General features: G+C 38.4%; 2 protein-coding genes across 2 annotated transcripts in view; one reads left to right on the forward strand and one right to left on the reverse strand.

Annotated features, from left to right (window-relative positions):
• LOC140162931 (Fanconi anemia group I protein-like) overlaps nt 1-20,981 on the reverse strand; it is a 75,916-nt gene that overhangs the window by 46,242 nt on the left and 8,693 nt on the right. Inside the window, exons 3-16 of the mRNA XM_072186244.1 lie at nt 19,712-19,918; nt 19,076-19,161; nt 18,239-18,364; nt 17,071-17,112; nt 16,820-16,943; nt 16,616-16,704; nt 15,960-16,083; nt 15,443-15,535; nt 14,449-14,527; nt 10,686-10,743; nt 9,447-9,547; nt 8,120-8,284; nt 6,143-6,344; nt 5,494-5,608 (exon numbers count right to left, since the gene is read on the reverse strand). Coding sequence (XP_072042345.1) covers nt 5,494-5,608; nt 6,143-6,344; nt 8,120-8,284; nt 9,447-9,547; nt 10,686-10,743; nt 14,449-14,527; nt 15,443-15,535; nt 15,960-16,083; nt 16,616-16,704; nt 16,820-16,943; nt 17,071-17,112; nt 18,239-18,364; nt 19,076-19,161; nt 19,712-19,918 — 1,611 coding nt within the window. The remainder of the gene's footprint in view (nt 1-5,493; nt 5,609-6,142; nt 6,345-8,119; nt 8,285-9,446; nt 9,548-10,685; nt 10,744-14,448; nt 14,528-15,442; nt 15,536-15,959; nt 16,084-16,615; nt 16,705-16,819; nt 16,944-17,070; nt 17,113-18,238; nt 18,365-19,075; nt 19,162-19,711; nt 19,919-20,981) is intronic.
• LOC140162930 (mitogen-activated protein kinase kinase kinase 20-like) lies at nt 580-3,145 on the forward strand. Its single transcript, XM_072186243.1, has 2 exons — nt 580-1,343; nt 2,471-3,145. Exons 1-2 carry the CDS (start codon nt 588-590, stop codon nt 2,621-2,623), a joined length of 909 nt encoding a protein of 302 aa, XP_072042344.1. The 5' UTR covers nt 580-587; the 3' UTR covers nt 2,624-3,145.

The raw sequence follows: 20,981 nt of genomic DNA on the forward strand, positions 1-20,981 counted from the left end.
AAGAAAACAGAATTCGGTGTTTTGGTGGAAAACCAGTTTATGTCATAACTTCTTGGAGAACACTTTGTCAGACTAATTAATGTCATTTTAAGCTTTGCTTTGCCATGAAGACTCCAAATTCATGCTAACAATAATGGTATGTCTATATTGAGGGTGCAATGTTGCAATTTAAAAACTGTTGGAAACTGGTAGTGCAATTCACAAAACGGACTTTGCCTTTTAGAAAACAAAAAACTTTTGTCTCTAGCCTAGTCCATATCAAAATAATGTATGTACTAATTTGATATTTCAGCCCTGATATCTACATATACCAAAATTGACCTTATTGATTATCATAAATATCTATGTCAGCAAACAAATTAACGAAAGGTAAATACAATGTATTGCCTGGATGCTGGGTGAGTTGCAGTCTAGCTGAGCTGCACCCACAGCGGCATAATTGTACAATACTTTAGTAGACTGATGACATGGTATATTTTGTGATATGAAAAATTACATTTGAGTTGAGTCAGCCATTGTTATAAATACTCTTCGGATTTGTTGACTATAAAATCGGACTAATCTCTGATGTACATGATTTTCTCAATATGGCTTATGTAACAATTCCACAAGAGAAACCGAAACTTGTAGACAGAATTGCACAAGGTGGTTTTGGTACTGTGTATAAGGCTTTATGGAACCAACAGGAAGTTGCAGCTAAAAGATTAAGCCAAGACGAGGGACGTCATGAGGTAAAATTTCTCTCAAAACTTCACCATCCAAATATTGTAAAGCTACTTGGTATTTTTGATGATAAAGTGGATTTTTACATACTTCTTGAGCTTTGTGATGGTGGGTCACTTCAATCATATCTGGACGCCCACAGAGGCACCCATTTAGGTCTGCGGTTTTACGACTGGGCGAAGCAGACGGCAAGGCCTATCGTGTTCCTTAAGACGTTGCACGTTGTGCACAAAGACATTAAGGCGTCGAACTACTTGATCACAAACGGCAACATCTTGAAGTTGTGTGATTTCGGATTAGCCAAAGATATGGATGTCACTAAGAGCAAAGCTACAGAAGCAGCCTCTTACGCATGGATGGCGCCAGAACTTTTGCGAGACGACACCCTTTCCCCTACATATGATATCTATTCTTACGGAGTGGTTGTTTGGGAACTTTGGACGACAGATATTCCGTTTGAAGGTTGTGAGGTACCTGCTAATCTCATTTGGAGGATATGTAATGACAACGAACGCCCCCCAATTCCCCGTAACTGCCCCAAGCCAATTGCTGATTTGCTACGACAGTGTTGGCAAATTGATTGGAAGCAACGTCCGACCATGGAGCAAGTGATGTTGATGGTGAGTGCATTTGAAAAGCTTATATTAATCTGTCCAGGAAACAATTGCTCCATCCAGAGCCTATCACTCCCTAAACTATCAGATACACATGACTGTTGCAAACTTTTTGCATACTTTTGTTTTTTCAGCAACTAATTTTGTGATGTTTTTTCTTCGTGAAATTAAAAAATTATACTTTTTTCAATTGGGAAATCCTGCTGGATAGGAATATACCCCTCAGAATCAGACATACAATTTTGTATTGTTTGATTGGCTTAGCAACAGGCAGCCACAGGGACAATTGATATCGCCTTTGAGAGAGAGCACTGTCTTTTGGCAAACTTTATCAAGTTTCGGAATTGGTACTAAACTAAGCAAATATGTTACATGCACAGAAAATGTGAACTTGTCAGGCATCGATCTAGAGCGTGACCTGCTAGCTGGTTGACTTACAAGTTCATAAACTTGTATATGATAATGTTATTATCAAATACTATATTTAGTCTGTTGTTTATCTGATAACACAAATTAAATAAACATATGTCTAGTTGTCTACATGACTATAATTATGATAACACAGGGCTGTATGTTTCGCTTTAAAAAGTGTGCATAGCATCATTTCTGACTAGGGCTCAACCGATCATTGGATCGGATATCATATCGGCCTGATATTTGCAATATCGGTATCGGACAGGATGCAGTAAAAAAAAATTATAATTGAAAAAAAAAAAATTCAAAGTTTTTAAAACACTGGACTTATTCTGAATTTTTTTTTACCAATATCGGATCGGATCAGCTATCGGCCGATATCATAAAATCGATATTGGATATTGTATAGGAAGACAAATGCCATATCGGTTGAGCCCTATTTTGACATACCGTAAAGATTAAGCCTTATGGCGCTAATGGTCTCCTTTGACATCACTGGAATTTAAGGCAAAAACTAAAATTGCTCTTCTGTAAAAATCAGGTTTGAAAAAATTAACTCCATATTATACGATTGTACATTTTTTTTGTCTTTCAAAATTACAAATATGTCTGGGCCCCATAAATCAAGATGGCAAACTGATACATTATATGCAACAAAAAACTAATTTGAGTAAAACTTTTTCCTTTTCCCCTTTTTATTTTCTTTCCTTTTCTTTTAGCTCATATCTGCTGAACAGTTTCAATTCATTGCTGGTCCATGGGAGCTTGAGAGGGAGTTTGGTTATCAACATGGGCCTGGTAAGCTGAGAGAAGCAAGGAACATTGCCGTCTGTTCCAAGCGGAGATATCGCTGTGGTGGACAACTGCGCTGATAGAGTATCTATGTATTGTTCTGATGGGTTAAACAAATCTCATCTGGACCTCAACCAAAGGATGAATCCTGGAGTGACACCAATTGCTTGGGATGTGACTGTCAATGCTGATGGTATTATCTTTGTGACTTGTGGGTTTTACGTCCTAATGTATACGGCACAATGTGTGTATATAGGTAAATGGGTAGCAATGTCTACTATTAACAAACCCTCCGACTCCGAGTACACACGGCTCCGTGGTCTGACGATAGATAGCAATGGTCAGCTGTTGGTAGGCCAGGTATATAATCAAAGGTATATCAGCAAACATAGACAAAATGGATCTCACATTGCCAGTATTAAGGTAGATATTGAGCCTTCCTACCTAGCTACTACATCACATGACACAATCATCGTCAGTGATGGTGTTAGCTCAGTACAGATAGTAGACAGCACAGGATTACTGTTGCATACTCTCAACACCAACAGGCAACTGTCATTCTTGTATCCGTCTGGAGTGTGCTGCTATAATGACATCATATTGGTGTGTAACAGCGACTTGGGTAACACTCATGAGATCTCATGCTTCTCTGTGTCTGCTGAATACCTAGGATCTATTGCTGTAAAGTATAGACCATGTGGTATGACCATTGCTTATAAAGATAACTGCAAACTATTGGTGGTGTGTTATGACAGGGTGCTTGTCTATGTAAGGCCAAAAAAAAAAAAAGGTTTGTCTCACGAACATTTGCCAAAAAAGCTAAGTGCTATGCTTTTTTTTTTTTTTTTTTGGTTTAGAAGCTATGCTAATTTTTTTTTTTTTTTTTTTTTTTTTAGCCTGAGACAAATGAAAATCACAAGACAGGTATTGGAAAACTACAAGTGGTCTTACAATGAAAGAGAAGCAACAAATTTACAATGTTAATATTCTGTAACTGTATTTTATTTGCCTTCCTAGAGCTGATCACTATTAAAAATCAGTGCAAAATACGGAAAATACGGGTTACAGCTTCGCCCCGACACCAACTCATTTTTTAGGGCATTCAGAGTAGGCCTAACCGAATCGGCGCACCGATGCAGTGCCCAATTCCTCAGCACAGTCCCCCTGTTTTAACTATACGAATCACGAACAATCATGTTGAAATAAACGGTAAAAATTAGTTAAAAACAGCTACAAAAATACAAAAATTTATGAAAACAACATGGCTTCACTTTCGATCGCAGAGAGTTCTCCGTGAGGCTAAGTCCTTTTATATTACATCCACTTTGCTGCGTCGGCTTTACGCTCCGTGCCGTTGCAAGGATGGCGTGAAACTAGCGAGACTGAGGCTACGGTGTGGGTTACGGGCTATCTGCAACACTAATGGCATACGCGCTGCCTGACATTTTCGATGGTTTTCTGACATTGAGGAATTCATTTTTTTTCGTTTTTCGAACTATCGGGACCCGGAAAAATCGGCGAAAAAAAAAAAAAAACCCTTTAAAAAGGCGGTCAGCGCGTAGACAAACGCGCTGTATCGCTTTCACATACTTATGCGCGCGGGTTCGTGAGACAAACCTTTTTTTTTTTTTGGCCTAAACAAATCATTAACTATGTAAACTAATGTTTTTACATGGGCATGGTAGAGTAGAGGGGTAATTCTTTATTTTAGCATCCTCTGTTTAGGGTCTATGCATCTACAAAAAAAAGCTTACTTCCACAATTTCAATTGATTCGGACCACAGCAGCTAAAGGGAGTATCCCATTATGCTTTGCGGTACGATATTGGTCAGAATGTGCCATAGAAAATGTACACAAATTCCCTCACTTCAACTTTAAATAACTCATTTAAATCAGGGAAGCTTAGACTTTTGTTTGCAAAAAATATGACCTCTAAAGTATTGTGAAACTATCCATAGCTCTCAATATCTAAGCGGCTCTTGTTTATATTTTGTACGCATTTGCTATGGAGCATGAAGATATACTGCAATGCATGATGGGATAGTTCTTTCAGCTGCTGTGGATTCAGACATTGAATTTGCAAGTTGAACCATGGCCACCGACTCAACTTTTCCATTTTTCCTACTTGAGGGCAACACAACAATATTTTTTACTGGCCCTATCGACTTATGTTTAGCATGTCTACTCTCAAAATGAAAACAAAGGGAACCTGTACAAAGTAATGGGAGTGTCATTTGATGAAATGGGGCGATACATCATGTTGCAAAGGATTCTGGGAATAATATAGTATCTTCTTTGGTATAATGCTAAATGGTTTATAAGGTGTGTCTTGGGCCACTGTATGTATCATTAGTTTGTCATAGAGTTTGTTTACAGGCAAGATGAAATAAATTTGTTTTTTTAATTCTTGAAAATCAATCTATAGCTTTCCTAAGAGTTCTAATTTTCACATCAAACCTTCTTTATTGCAACTGATTTTAACATAAATATTTGGAAATTGCAGTATATATCTACCAAAAATCCTGATACACACAAAATTTAACACAATATTAATTAAACACAAACTTGGTTTTTGATACATCTACAGGAAACAAACACGAACAAGTATACCGTAGATTCGCCTGATGGCACACATGGGCTCCTTTGCCTTGCAGTAAATTTCATATACAAATAGAGAGTGCCCACCATGTCCTGATTTGATGGTGGGATTTTTACAAATTTGAAATTGAGATAAAGGCAAAAAAATGGAGTAAAGAAACAATACAATACATAACAAAATACACATCACAAAGCTTCAGAACTTTAGAACCAAGTATGCTAGACCTTTGGTGATAATGTAATGATAAGGTAGTAATTATAGTAACTCAATTTTCAAAAATGCCTCCTTTGGTCCCCATGCGCCATTAGGCGAATCTTTACGGTATTAGTCTCCATCCCAGACACTACTTACTTGGTTTGATCCAAAACTCTGGCTACTCTGACTGGCTGGGAGACTACCATAGACTTGGAAATGTTTGAGTATTTGTAGGTATCCTGATACCGCTATCTTCCGGGAATCTCCTTGTCTGGGAATGGCAATAAAGTTCAGTGTTGCTGGTCAGAAGGATGAAGTTTCATGAAGATCATACAGGGAGAAAAATGGGTTACTCCTTCATGTAATTATACACAAAATTTAGGGTTAGGCTTATGGGATAGGGTTAGGGATTTGGGTTATTCTCAGGGTTAGGGTTATGGTTAGGGCTATAGTAAGAGTTATGGTTAGGGTTAGGATTAGGGTTAGGATTTGGGTTTTGGTTAAGATTAGGGTTAGGGTTATGGGTTAGCATTAGGATTAGGGATATGGTTAGGGTTTGGATAAAGTTACATGAAGACATACAGGGAGAAAAATGGGTTACTCCATGTAATTAAACACAAAATTTAGGATAAGGCTTATGGATATGGTTAGAGATTAGGGCTATTGGTAGCGTTAAGGTTATAATTAAGCGATCAAAAGGTAAAGGTTAAAGGTTGGGACGATTTCAAAGAGCAAATGTCAATGTTTGTAAGGCACTTTTTTCCAAGTGAAGACGGTATCTAACAAAGTAACTAGTTCTTCCTACCTGGCAAACATTGCCTTGCGTAATACCAGCATGAGGGAGTCTTTCAGCGACACATTCAGTTTAATTAGCGGCTGGACGGATTTCATCAACCCTTCAGCAGACGACAGCGGTAGATAAGCCAGGAAGTCAAATGCTTCTTTCAGCTTTGGGAGTGAGTCTAGTAGGACTTGAGGAGCTGATGCAATCACTTTACTCAGTAGATCTGCAAAAAAGAATTCAGAACATGTATAATTTTCTAAACTTGGTATCACATACAATAAAGCTTTGGTAGGGTAAGTTTGGGTAATTTTGCTCTGTTTGATAAATATCCAATTTAATCAATTTTGCACATGCGTTCTTTCCATTTCTAAGAGTTGAAGCTCAGTGAATATTTGATTTAATGCGAAAAACTAGGTGTCGCTAAAACTTGAAAATAGGTGCAAGAACTTGATATTATCACAATCCTAATAAGTCGCAAATGGCAGAAACCTAGGTAAAATATAGAATGGCTGGAAAATACTGCCATTAGGCCCCCAAAAAAATATTGTTGTGTTGCCCTCAAGTGGAAAAATGGGAAATTTGGGTAGGACGGTCGGATTATTATTATTTTTTTTAATATTTTTTTTTAAACCTTCAGTTTTTAAAAATCCCCTCAAATATTAAATAATGCTTGTTCAATTAGGGGGCATTTGTCAATGTTGACTTCTGGATACCTGTTAGACAACAATTAAAGACTAGTCTTACAATAAAATATTAATTTTAAGTGAAAAACATTGAGTTTTTGAACAAATCTGTAAAAATCATCATTCAAAAAAAAAAAAAATTATGCGACCCTAATTTTTCAGGATTTAGGGTAGGGACGGTTGAGGGCAACACAACAATTTTTTTTTGGCCTTATATGTCTTTATGAGATGCCTGAAACGTTCCGTAAATTGAGCGCAAAAATGACAAATGAAGCAGCACTCCAAGACTTATGATACTCCATTTCTAACTGGTAAGGATCCGACAACAATATTTAACTGTGATGAGATGAGAGTACCACGCAATGATCTTATCCAGCACTACATCGCCTTCGCTTTTAATCTTACAAATCAGTGCACGTTAGATATGAAAACTGATAGCTTTAGGAAGATTATAGATTGCTTTTCATAGGATACTTAGTGATTAACAAAATGGATGAGAAAAAATTTGTCATCATTTCTAGGGTTGAGAGCCAGAAAGCCTCAACTCATAATCACCTGCTCCCACAAAATGAGCATCAAGTCTTGTATGAGGGAGGCACTAATACGGAAGAAGAAGAAGAAGTCGCCAGGGCACCATGAAGATACAGTCCATTAATCGTGACAAAATTCAATAGAAAACAAAAGACATTGTGGAGGAAATATTGATTTTTGAGACCAAAGCAAGGAGCCAACTTTATGCTCATTTTGTGAGAGCTGGTCAAAATGAGTTGCAGCTTTCTGGTTCTAAACCCTAGATTTATTTGAAAATTTCATTTTTTTTTCTGGATTTTTCAAATTAAAAAAACAAAATATAGTAAAATTGCTCCCAAAAACAAAAGTGCACAGCCTACAGGAAACAAATTTTTTATTAGCCAATAAAGTGCGGGTCAAGGCGAAAGTGAAAATGGTATGTGATGAAATTACACCAACAAAGCAAAGTTGGGCTATTCTATTTGAAATTCACATCCTCCCTGTGAAAGATTTTGGAAATATCTTTCACTAGGGGAGTATGTTTTTCAAATGTAATTGGTAAGGGTTAATCATTTTGAAACTCATACTCCCCCTGTATTATGAATTTAGATATCTTCCACAGCTGGAGTATTTCAAATAGAAGTTACCCAATTGTCTATTCTATTCAAAACTCATACTCCCTCTGTGGAAGACTTCAGCTAAATCTTCCACAGGGGTAGTGTGGATTTTAAATGGAATAGCCCAATTAGATTGCTCACAGTTTTATCCAATCCACAACTGGTTATAACACAGATACTGCCCTTACCTAAATAATGTGTGACCGGTGCATTCGTCTTGGTAACGACCCTGTTGAGAATCTGTTCTAACACCTCGGAGCGAACCATCTCGTGAACTTTGAATGTGTCCAATAGGATGTGAGCACCAAGGTCACATGACTTCTGAGATGGGGTACTTGGTTGACCACCGGTTTCTGTTTGGGAAAATATGACAAACATGATTATATATATGATGTATTATATGAATTATTGGGGCTGCAATGCATATCACAGCATATATTTATTCAAACCCTATGCAACCCTTACAGACCAAAGGACAGACAAGTAAACAGACACATACACACTTCCATACCCAAATTGTGAGAAAACCAAGGGCATGTGTGTTGTATGTGTTTTTCATCATGCAAGGGGGGGGGGAACAAAATAGCCATCTCACTATATAACTATGCAATTTGTAGGGTATTTAGGCATAGGAATTTTGATGGTGCATAGTGCTGCCAACCAGGGAAATCCCATTGGACATATCGGGTACCCTTGATTGTTTGTTTTTTTAATCTAAATTGTCCTTAAAATTGTCCTCAGGATTACTACCCCCCCCACACCTGTTTATATTTGCCAGCAAACACAGACATTGTATTTTGCTATTTTATTTTTATTTTTTATTTTACAAATTCGGCTAAAATACATCAAAAAGCAAAGTAAAATTACACAATACATGTACATACATAAGGAAACAAAATTGAAATAGACCCAAAGGGCTAGCCTGGAAGAGTCAGAAGCATCAAGACACTGTCACCAAAAGGTGTGACTCCTCCAACCCATTGGGTCAATTACATATAAGATACGGTATATACTATTGCACTATTTAAACAGAAATATGTGTACATCCGCATCACAAGGATGCCCCATCAGCCACAACACATGCCTCCCCCCACATACCAGTCGCGAATAAACAGCAGACCCATGTTGTGCGGAGGCCACTCCAAACCATCCTCAAGCCACATGGCCTAGCATCATGGCCTTGCTATCAAAACAAGGACATCTGAATCAACATTTAATTGACAAACATTGGACAAAAATGGTGTATAGCTGTGTGTGATACACAGTACGAAATACGCCTACCCACTGAGGTTGATGTATATAATGCACAATAGCGGGCATATCTCTAGAATGCATTTGACATACAATTTCGACCTCCTGCAACCCTCCAAAAATTAAGCACAGACGGTGCTCGTTTGCAGGTAAGTCCACATTTTAAATGTGAAAAATCTTGTGTGCGTCCTCGTTTTTAGGCAAACACCAATGCATCCCAGTTTCATATTATGAAACTATATATTAAACTTCTAGTTTGCTTACCAACTGTTTTACCAAATGGTCCTGGTTTGGGTCCAAATGCATCCATGAGTGTAAACCCTAGTTGTACCATGCCCTCAGTCACATGATCCCAGCCATGAGAGCTGCATGTGAAGAGATAGTATACAAATAGTAACTCAAGCACCTAATGTGGGTTCCTACAAACTTAAAAATAATTACTTATACATGTATCTTCACTTGAGATGGAGAGGATTAGCATAGCTGTTCTGTCCTCGCTTAATTTACACCACTGAGGTCCAAGGTTAGAGCCCAGGCTCAGGGATGGGCAATATATCCATTTACTGAAAATCTGTCTGGTCCTTGGACAGGTGGCCGCCGACTTGCGCGCGGTATGGAACATTTAGAGGGATTTGTCCAGGGAATACGCTGCAGGGTATCACCCCCTCCTTTTTTTTTTTTTTATATTTCTGGATTTTTTTTTATGGCCAAATTTCCGGAAGATTTTCATCCCTGCAGGCTGTTCACAGACAACTTAACATGCATTTGGTTCTAATCCATACTCACTCCCACATGGTTTACTCTGGGTTCTTAGGCCTCCTGCTTGCATCTAAAGTGGCCTTTTTTATGAGTATATTAATCCGATTTGTCTCCAGTATTGGATAATGACATGGTATGAGTAACCATAACCAATAAGTGCCAGTGAATCCAAGCACCCCCCTCTTCACTTGATTAAATCGATGAAGGAGATTAACATGTCATACATGTTGCTGCTGTGAGGATCCAAATGTCCTTACTTGATGTCATTAAACTTTAGGTGATAAAACTTGTCGACAAGTGTTGATACCAGTGACAAGTGTTGATACCAGTGACTTTAATTATGTACAGGATAGCTGCAGCAAGATTGTCAACACACTAATACAGATCAAGTCAGGGTGCTTAAGGAGGAGCACCAAGTTTTGTAAGAGGCACCACTCAGCCTTACTACACTCAGGGAGTCTATCCTGGCTGTGATGGATTATTGTGGTATGTCTAGGGTGCATGCTCCATAGTTCTCAGCTGCAAGTCAGTCCATGAATTGCTGTTACATGCAACGGTTTTATATAGGATGCTTCAGGGCCACTGCAGTGGTTAGACAATTTGTAAACTTTGCAGAAGACTTGTGGGTTATGGCATAGCACTTTCAATTATTTCATGTGTTTTTTGTTTTTTGTTCTTTTAAGAGAGGAAGTTTTTTTTAAATTTCATATAAGCTGCTATATTACAACATGGAGAAAAGCTTACCTATTCTGTACAGTTTCAAGGATCATTCCAGTTACATCCGACACTTGTGGTACCAATTCTACAAAAAAAAAACACAAAAAGGCAACATTTTAATTTGTTGAGCAATATTATTGCAAATAAAATTCAAAAGGTGGATTTTACCATGATTGGCTTTAATTGCACATGAAATCACCTTCAAATATCAAAATTTCTGATAAGAAAAGTGCATAAAATACTTTTCCTGTGCTCAGTGTTCCAAAAACACCAATCTGCTCCCCCATTTTGCACACACCAAACTAGGTGAAACCCAAGGCAAGGTTTCAGGTCTTTTTCAGATGGTCTCAAAATATGTACATGAAGGCAGCAGAGCTCGCACAAAATTTTGCTTAGTTGAACATTATTTGCAGTGCTTTAATCATCACCTCTCTACAGGCAAAATTAAAACCGTACCAAAAATTGTGCAGCAGTAACAGCAGATATTATGCTGTGGGTTTCTTATGACATTTGGTTTTTTTTAAGATAAATAAGGTAAAGGTAAAGGTTAAAGACCACTAATAGGCCTGGGCGATACATTGAAATCTGACGAGGAACTATTTGTTTTCATGGCATTCAAAAGACTGCATTAAAATCGCTGAAATTGATCAAGTTATATAGCCAACAAAGTACTTTTTAGAGTTTGATGCTTCAAAATGGTACATTTTCTCTCATTATATGACATTTTGTTGTAATAGTACCAAAATTCATACGCACGGTTTCGGTTTTTAGTAAACATTAGCCCTATCATATTGTAACTATCAGCTTCGAGGGCGCACTGTCATTTTAAGGTGTTTACGGTTCAGTGCGTTAAAACAAGAAAAGTCTCAGGTCAACCTATGTTGAATTTTTGATCATTTGGCATCTAAATCATATAGTTTCACCTGATATTAGTGGCATTGAACTCTGAGAGTTCTGAATATGAGAAAATTCCACCCGAAATTAGGCATTTTCCCATTGAAACCCGTGTAATACATAATTAGTGGTCTTTAACCTATAGAAACACTGAATTCTATGGATCTGATATTCGTATGGAGACTTTTCTAGCTATTTTTTGCTTACATTTCTCAATATTTAACTGTATTTGCCCTGGCAAGAAAACGTGCATCTTCTTCGACTACTACGGTATATTTTTAGAACCCGTTGAGGTAGTAACGGGTTGAGGGGGGGGGGGGACTTGTGGCATTAGTATTGGGTTTACGGCTGGTTTCTGTGATTTCAGGGCTTCTAAATTCAACAACCTTTGCTTGCTTGCGTATACATATAGAAAGCTTAATGATGATGAAAAATCAATGTTGATGATCATATAGATATGCCACTTTGTCAATTAGAACCACATGCACATTTTGTTGGTGATTTCCTTGCCCTAAATATCGTACATAGGCCTATACGTGTAAATACAGTATAGGCCTAGGCTAGGCATTTTGCTTAAGCTTTAAGGCGCATGTAAGGCCTATAGTCGCGTGTAAAATAAAACCTAGTCTTTGTGTACACATTGTCTATGGCTTCTACAGCATCATGTATGGCCTCACTCTATCCTAACTCAAGCCGAAACCCTAACTTGATCTATAACTCTATTTTAAACCCATATCTAATCCTCGGACCTAGCCGTATCTCTATCCCTATCCACGAGCCTAGCCCTATAAAACACCCTATTCCTAATGCGAACCTGACCCTAATCAACAATTCTAACACTAATTAGCAAGCCTAAATCGGAACACTAACCCTAAATCAATCTTAATCTGATCTGATCGTGCTAGGACATGCTGCAGATACGAATCTCCAGATATAATCCTAGGTTGAAGCAAAAACAGCGAAACAGTCATCATACAGGGTGTCCGAAAACCATTGATATTTAACTCGTCATGCTGTTTTCCAGAAATTTTCTTGTTAAAACATGTATTGCAAATGTCAATGTTTACATTCATGGCATTTTACCCGAGACTGGAGCACTTTTGTGCTTATATAGGTTAAAGACCACTAATAGGCCTGGGCGCTACATTGAAATACCACGAGGAACTATTTGTTTTCATGGCATTCGAAAAGACTGCATTAAAATCGCTGAAATTGATCAAGTTATATAGCCAACAAAGTACTTTTTAGAGTTTGATGCTTCAAAATGGTACATTTTCTCTCATTATATGACATTTTTGTTGTAATAGTACCAAAATTCATACACGCACGGCTTCGGTTTTTAGTAAACATTCGCCCTATCATATTGTAACTATCAGCTTCGAGGGCGCACTGTCATTTTAAGGTGTTTACGGTTCAGTGCGTTAAAACAAGAAAAGTCTCAGGTCAACCTATGTTGAATTTTTGATCATTTGGCATCTAAATCATATAGTTTCACCTGATATTAGTGGCATTGAACTGTGAGAGTTCTGAATATGAGAAAATTCCACCCGAAATTAGGCATTTTCCCATTGAAACCTGTGTAATACATAATTAGTGGTCTTTAACCTATAGGAGACGATCCTGTATAAACAGTGATTGGAGTGCCCATCTCTCTTTCATTGTCGATTGGGCCAGACTCCTCCATGTAATGTTGCTATATGGGGATCGCTACACCTCCTCTACAGCGAGTCTGTTACCTTCCCAGCATTTAAGAATGCCGGTACCCATTTAAACACCTGGGTGGAGAGGAGCAATCGAGATAAAGTGCCTTACTCAAGTACACAACACAATGGCGTCACCGGGGCTCGAACCCGCAACCTTCCGATTACGAGTCAGTGCCCGTTCTGCTAGGCCACCAAAGATAAATAAACAAGTATTGTTTAAGTTAAACTTTAAATTATTCTCATGTTATTACCACTACATATGAATCTGCAATTCTATACACTGTACAACCGTGAGATTATTGCAATTTTAAATTGTATATAGAACATAACCTTTCACACACTTATTACAATTAGACTTTAACAGGGTTTTGATCAATTTCCCACATCGAATACAAACCAATGACCACTGTTACATCTACAATCAAGTGCAAATTTGCTGGGACACTTACACAGTTCAATGACCCTCCAGCTCCCCTTTAATATTCAATGTTGTATACCAAACACCTTCATTTTGAAATGTGCTACAACATTGGTTGGTGGGACTGGGAGGGGATTCGAAATGTACATTGTAATCTACACCAGGGGTCTGCAAATAGCGGCGCGCGCGCCACATGTGGCGCGCCGTGGCTTCCCGAGTGGCGCGCGCCTAGCCGTTTAGATTAAAAATATATTTTAAAAAATCAAACACTTTGATCAAACTTTGCAGGAATATCTCCAATATTCTATATTTCAACATTAAACAATGCGATTCCCATGTTATATCCTTGTAAAGACAGGCTAAAATAGTACAAAATGTTGCACCAAATGGCGTCATTTGCACCTCAAATTGCAAAAAATCGATAGCTTCAAAGGGGGACACCTCCCTCTGACTCCCCCCCGGCGACTTTGAAGCCAAGTTGAGTGGCGCTTTGCAGTTTTCTTTTATTTTATGTGGCGCTTCAACAAATCTATTTGAGGAAGCCTGATCTACACAAATAGAATATCATATGATGAACTTCACATGGACAGTTATATTTAACTTCCACGGGTGCGAAATATGAATAAGTGTCACAGAGAATCTTGCACTTGATTGTAGGTTGCCAATAGCAGGTGTGGCTTGTACATGAAATCATCTAGAAACATTTTCTACTGCCAATATAAAATCACTGAGTGCATTAAAACTATGAAACCCTAACTGGCGGTGTGATACCCACCTGCTATCCATTTGGAGTTGCTTTGTCTGTCTGCATCTTTGAAGCTTTTGAGTACGGTTGTCTTCAGGAAGTCATAAATCTACAGAATATTACAAAACAAAATAATGTTAGTATCAAGTACATGTATCTAATTTCCATTCTAACATTCACTACTAAATACCGATAGGTTGTAGATAGCACAAACTATAAAAAATTTTAATCCTTGTTATCAGACGAGTAATTTGATTATCTTTGAACAAGATCTAAGCATTTTCAGTTTTTTTACCTGTGTGACCTTCTGTGACCTCTAGCCAAAAAATGCACCCTACAATTTGAGTCCACTATCCTCTAGCAGTGGTCCAGCGGGTCTATCCTAACACCTCATGGTATTAAACATCAGTAGACATGGGTGTTGAACTTGATCCTTAATTAAGGCCCATATGAGATTTAGCTCATATGCAAGCATTTAAGAAGCTGTATATACATACAGCTGCCTCAAGGCATTGACATCTACTAGCCAAGAGTAAAAATACTAGTTCATCCACACATTAAAAGATATATATATTCATCAGCACAAGGACGTATTACGCACTATGTTGCTCTTGTGCCTTGAGTGCAGGGATGCCGAATTTTGTTGATTTTTTTTCTCCCCAACCACATACTATCTGCTAAAACCAACCAAAATGGCTCAACACAATGCCTAAGAGTTGGCAATTCCAACTATGAAATAAAAATCGAATAAATTGTCACTCCAATACCCCAAAATTAGTTGATGTTAAATCTTTAATAAATCGTGTGAAAATTTTATGGGTCGATCCTTTATGTAATTATTAGGGAAAGCTAAACAGATAAATTAATTTTCCGCAAAAAAGATACAACAGGCGGAAATTTTCGTAATTGTAGATTTTTACTTGGAGGACAAGAAAAATTCCCCCTTGCCCCTTCCCCCCTTAATTTTCAGTGCCACTTTTCACTGGGAATAACCAAATTATGGCAGTGAGAGAAGACTACTCACCGGTTCTTCAAATCTTCTGATATGTGCTATAGACAAAGCCAAGGCTACATTGAAGGGGCTTAGAACCTTGGCTGCATCGCTTTGCTGACCAGCCTAATATAATTGAAAAAAAAAACACAAGAAATTAGAGAATAAATGATATGACATGTATCATGGGATAGAGGATAGGGCAGGTGGAATATTTTGAGTAATGTTAACCCCCTGAACACTACTTGCCGATCTAACATTGCCTCTGATAGGTTAATTACGTGATATCTTAACTTTAATCTCCAATCAAATGGAGCTTCGCAAATAATTCACACCAATTTTTTTGTGTGGTGAAATTATTCTAACAATGTTGCTGATTGGTCCGATTGATAATGAAAACTTCTTTTTGACCAATAGGCAGGTAGTTCTCATGGGGTTAAGCATTAAAAATCAACTTTTAAAAGTCAAAGATAATTTCATATATAGAATGATTTTTCCATCACAGACACACAAAACACATACAAAGACCCACCTTACACCTATACCTTACCTTTAGCAATTTGACAAATTCTCTGCCAAGTTCCATGTCTTTCATAATGGAGTATCGCATATGTAGAATAATTGTACCCTCCACGTGTCTCAATGTCTCTGGCGTAAAGGACACTAGACCTTCCCTGAAATCAAAATAAGATTTAAAAACAAGTACATGGCTGTGTAGTAAAAGCACACGGTGGTTTATAATCTTCCCTGCAAAATTTTGCAATCAGAAACATTGTTTTGCTAGATGGGTTAGGGGGTAGATTTTGCAACACGGCGGAAGTCCTTCCCGCAAAAAAGATGAAAGCATTTTTTTGACAAATTTTCCAGACATTTTTGACAAAATGTTTGCACAATATATTATTGTTATTTTCCAAGGGGTACCCCTCCCCAAAATGGTCAATTTGAGTTGCAGTTGCCGTAAACATTTTCATGCCCGAAATTTTCTTAATGAGTGGCCCTCTTTAAAAACCTGGACCCACACCTGCATTAACCCATCGTAAGTTCACTCCAACACATCTACTTAAACTAAGGTCAGACATAGAGAAAACTAAACCCACTTCTTTAATAAGTTTTGATAAACTGTGGTTTCTCATATAAAAGCAATGAAATATTTAGATAGGATAGGACAAGATTTATTTGGTGGTGCAGGCTCTGTACATCACTTACCCATCTTGATCTTTGTTTTGTTGTTTACATTGTCTGTCTTGTTCATTCATGTGGTTCATAATACCTTCTAGCACAACCTTACGATGACCCTATGAAAAGAAAGACATGAAATATAAAGTTTCTTTCAATATATTCACAAGTTGGATTCAGCGAAGTCTTCAGTTACCATTTTAACAGCCAAACTATGACAATATAATTGCCTACCTTAACTGACAGAGACAGTAGCTGATATACCACAGGGGGAAGTTCCTGTAGGTCTGTACTCTTCAGCAATCGCACTATTTTTGCCATAAAAAACTGCAGTTGCTCTGGTGTGAGTGGCACATCTCTGTAGAAGAAAAAAAATTAAATGTGTACGTGAACAAGTAACCAAAATAATCATCAAAATAATTACTACTTATTTCATTTGAAAATTTAAGAAAAAACAACACAAAAATATAATTTAAAAAACTTACTTGACAACAGCTGCTAGATGAATGATGCAGTGAGACTCCCATCTGGAAACATACAAGAAAATATAAATAGGAAATTATTGTCAACCTTCTACGCAACAAAATTGGCAACACTCACCGGAGTGCTTTCACTGACTCAACAGGCCTCTTCAGCAGATGTTATTGCTATGAAGTTGTTACTGGTGAGTGCATGGTGATGTTTTTGAGTTACCTCTGATGACATCACAGTCACAGATGTTGATGACATTATACAAGAAGATATTGCACCCCTTGGTTCCAGGGCAAAAGGTTGTCCATGAGTTAGATCTTGACACAGTTCAGGACATTGTCTGTGATGTCATCGAAGCAGTAAATTTGCTGTTTCAAACAGCAAACAAATAAATTATGCGTGTAATATTTTCCTCTTTACACTAATAAACCAAATTTGGTGAAATTTTTCTTAAAACAAATTAAATACTTTCCATACATTATAATATGTTGTAACTGTACTCGTAGATCTGGAACTAAGTACAATAAAGCCTAGCAACTGTCAATCACTAATTCCGGAAATAAGTCTGTAACACACTTGACACATCAATTTTTAGACTAAAAACTCCCCCAGTTGACGATGAAATGACTACACCCATTTGTACAAGTGAGTAAATATGAGTGTCACGGCCCTGTCTGCACCTTTGGTCTGTGGAATCACTGATCAGGCTACACACGGGCACATTTTATTCAGTAGGCTTAATTCCAAAGCAATAATAGTACCTGAAAGGTAGTGGCAGGCTGATTGACAGCTGTATGAGTTATGCTCTGTTATTGGAAATGCATCAGTGGCGTATCATGAATGGAATTATAACAGATTACAAAACTTTTTCTTTAATCTGTGAGCAGGGTTGTAGGTAGGATATTTTTAGTGCTGGGTGGCATTTTATGAAAATCTTGATATTTGGCAATTTGTTGTCAAAATTGATGATATTCTTGATTAATTCAACAAAATGGTGGAAATCTGGACTTGTGAGTGGTGGGCATGCTAAATTTGCAGCTGAGTGGTGAGCTCCAAAACTAAGTGGTGGGCTCTGACGCCCACCACTGCCCACAGTAACTATAATAACCCTGTCTGCGAGTTACAATTTGTAAATCACATACTTGAAGCGAACCATTGGAAGCAGCAACACAATGTACTCACCTACAAGAGCACAGTGAATTCAAAATGTGGTTCTTATACTCTGCTCCGGTCATAGTGTTGTTGCCATACACAACCGTTTCCTTGGTAGCAAGGCCTGCTAGTATGTTGGGTAAGAGTTCATAAGCTCTGTATCAAAAAGAATAGTTTGAGTTAATTGATATTTTGGCATTTTACATGCAATGGGCTATTCCATTTAAAATCTGTCATCCCCCTGTAGAAGATTTAAGAAAAGTCTTCCAAGGGAGTATGTTTTTCAAATAGAATTGGTAGAGTTAATTATTTTGAAACCATACACACCCTGAACCTGCTTACGTATCTTCTACAACTGGAGTGTATATTTCAAATGAAAGTTACCCAATTGTCTAGCTGTTTGAAACCCATGCTTATGCTGGTTTCATACTACCCTGCCGCTTGCCGCATGGCGCACGCGTATTGCAGACAAACGGACACAATCAAGGCTTGTCATTGGTTGAAGCGCCCTGCCGCTTGCAGCGGCAAGCGGCAGGAAAGTATGCTGGAGGCTTTACGCTGTGACTTATAATCTTCCAAAGGGGAAGGTGACTTTCAAATGGAGTAGGCCAATTTGATGTACAGTGACAAACACAGCAACAATTTTGATGCAGCGCAGATGAAAAACCTGCAGTGGGGACAGCCAATACTGTGTTTGTCACAATGGGAAAATATCATACTCAACAACAGCCAAGATACTGGTTATCAAAATGTGTGTATGTATATGAGGATGCATATTTTTGTGTGTCAATGGTTTATGTCCCCAACTAGACAGTCTAAATCAGACAGGGGTGGGGGGGGGGGGGGTGTCCGTGTTCAATTACTTACTTCCCATTGGTAGGTTCTTTGTTCTTCACAGTATCAATAAATAGGTTAGCCAGTTCTGCAAGGCCACTAGCAGAGAGATTATTTGTCTGTAAATATAATAGAACAGAATACATGATTGAACAAATTCATCAGGATCGGTAGAGTAAACTCAGTCAACATGGTTTGTTGTATCTGATCCAGTAAAATGCACTCACTTGTGTATGTTTCAGCAAATGCTGTGAGTGATGAGGAGTGATTGCTGCTACTGAGGGATTTCCAGCGACAGTTTTTGCAACAGGGATCAAGAAAATCCAAAGGAGTAAAACCAACTGGCAACTCCAAAACTTGCGCTAGTATTGGTTGTCAGTATACGTAGCTGCAGTCACTCCTCATCAAGTGTTGACAAAGGCAACAGTGTTTGCTGAAACATACACAAGTGCGTGCAATTTCTTGATCAGATGCAACGAACCTTGTTTACTAACAGAATACAAAAAATTAAAATATAAATGTCTTGTTTCATTGATGTTTTTAATTGGCCTCATTTTAAGCACCACACCATTGGCACTGCACAGGTAAATTCACATTCCTCAGCCCAACAGCTACCACCAGAACCATTTTGTGTTTGATTTGATTTATCCATTCATAATAACATCATACCTCAAACATTAGAAATCCAACCATCTCTGTAGCGACTTTGTTTAATATTTCTGTACTTTGCAGCAACTTGATGGTGTGTATGAATACCTGTAGTCTGCGTTGAAGACTGGTTGCATCAGAGACTGGCGAACCCTGGAAGATGCCCTGGATTAAGACGGTCAAATCGCTGGCATTTCTGGAGGCTTGTTTGCGCAAAATGTCTGGTACCTGTTGAAGAACAACATAAATCCAGTCAACAGTGACCCAGTCAACAGTGATCCAGTCAACAGTGACTTAGTCAACAGTGACCCAGTCAACAGTGACCCAGTCAACAGTGACCCAGTCAACAGTGACCCAGTCAACAGTGACCCAGTCAACAGTGACCCAGTCAACAGTGACCCAGTCAACAGTGAACCAGTCAACAGTGATCCAGTCAACAGTGACCCAGTCAACAGTGACCCAGTCATCAGTGACCCAGTCAACAGTGACCCAGTCAACAGTGACCCAGTCAACAGTGACCCAGTCAACAGTGACCCAGTGCAAGTTCCCAAAGTGGCCATTTCTGAAGAACAACATAAATCCAGTCAACAGTGACCCAGTCAACAGTGATCCAGTCAACAGTGACTTAGTCAACAGTGACCCAGTCAACAGTGACCCAGTCAACAGTGACCCAGTCAACAGTGACCCAGTCAACAGTGACCCAGTCAACAGTGACCCAGTCAACAGTGAACCAGACAGTGATCCAGTCAACAGTGACCCAGTCAACAGTGACCCAGTCATCAGTGACCCAGTCAACAGTGACCCAGTCAACAGTGACCCAGTCAACAGTGACCCAGTCAACAGTGACCCAGTGCAAGTTCCCAAAGTGGCCATTTCTTTTCTTGGACCAGAGTCACCCAGAGAAGATATCAAACCAGTGTTCGAAATAAGCACTTATCCTCTTGTCCTCTTGTCCAAAAATCACTAGGGACAACCATATTGAGCTATGTACTTATCCCCTGGACAACCACTATTTGGATTCTTTGCACTCAAAAACATGACATATATTTTTGGGACAACCAAATAGTTTTGAGGACAAGCAGAATTCATGCTTTAGTTGTTCTCGGGACAACCTCCATATTTTCCTTATTTCGGACACTGTATCAAACACTTCCCACAATTCATTTCTACCCTGTACTTATTTGCTATTTATTGCAACATGGGTCAAACTCAATAGTGATCATTATATACCTCATATATAGATTCCTCTCATCTGATTGGTTAAAAGTGGAGTCATTAAAATAGCTGTGCC

Source organism: Amphiura filiformis, chromosome 10, assembly GCF_039555335.1.
Source record: "Amphiura filiformis chromosome 10, Afil_fr2py, whole genome shotgun sequence".
Classification (NCBI taxonomy): Eukaryota; Metazoa; Echinodermata; class Ophiuroidea; order Amphilepidida; family Amphiuridae; genus Amphiura; species Amphiura filiformis.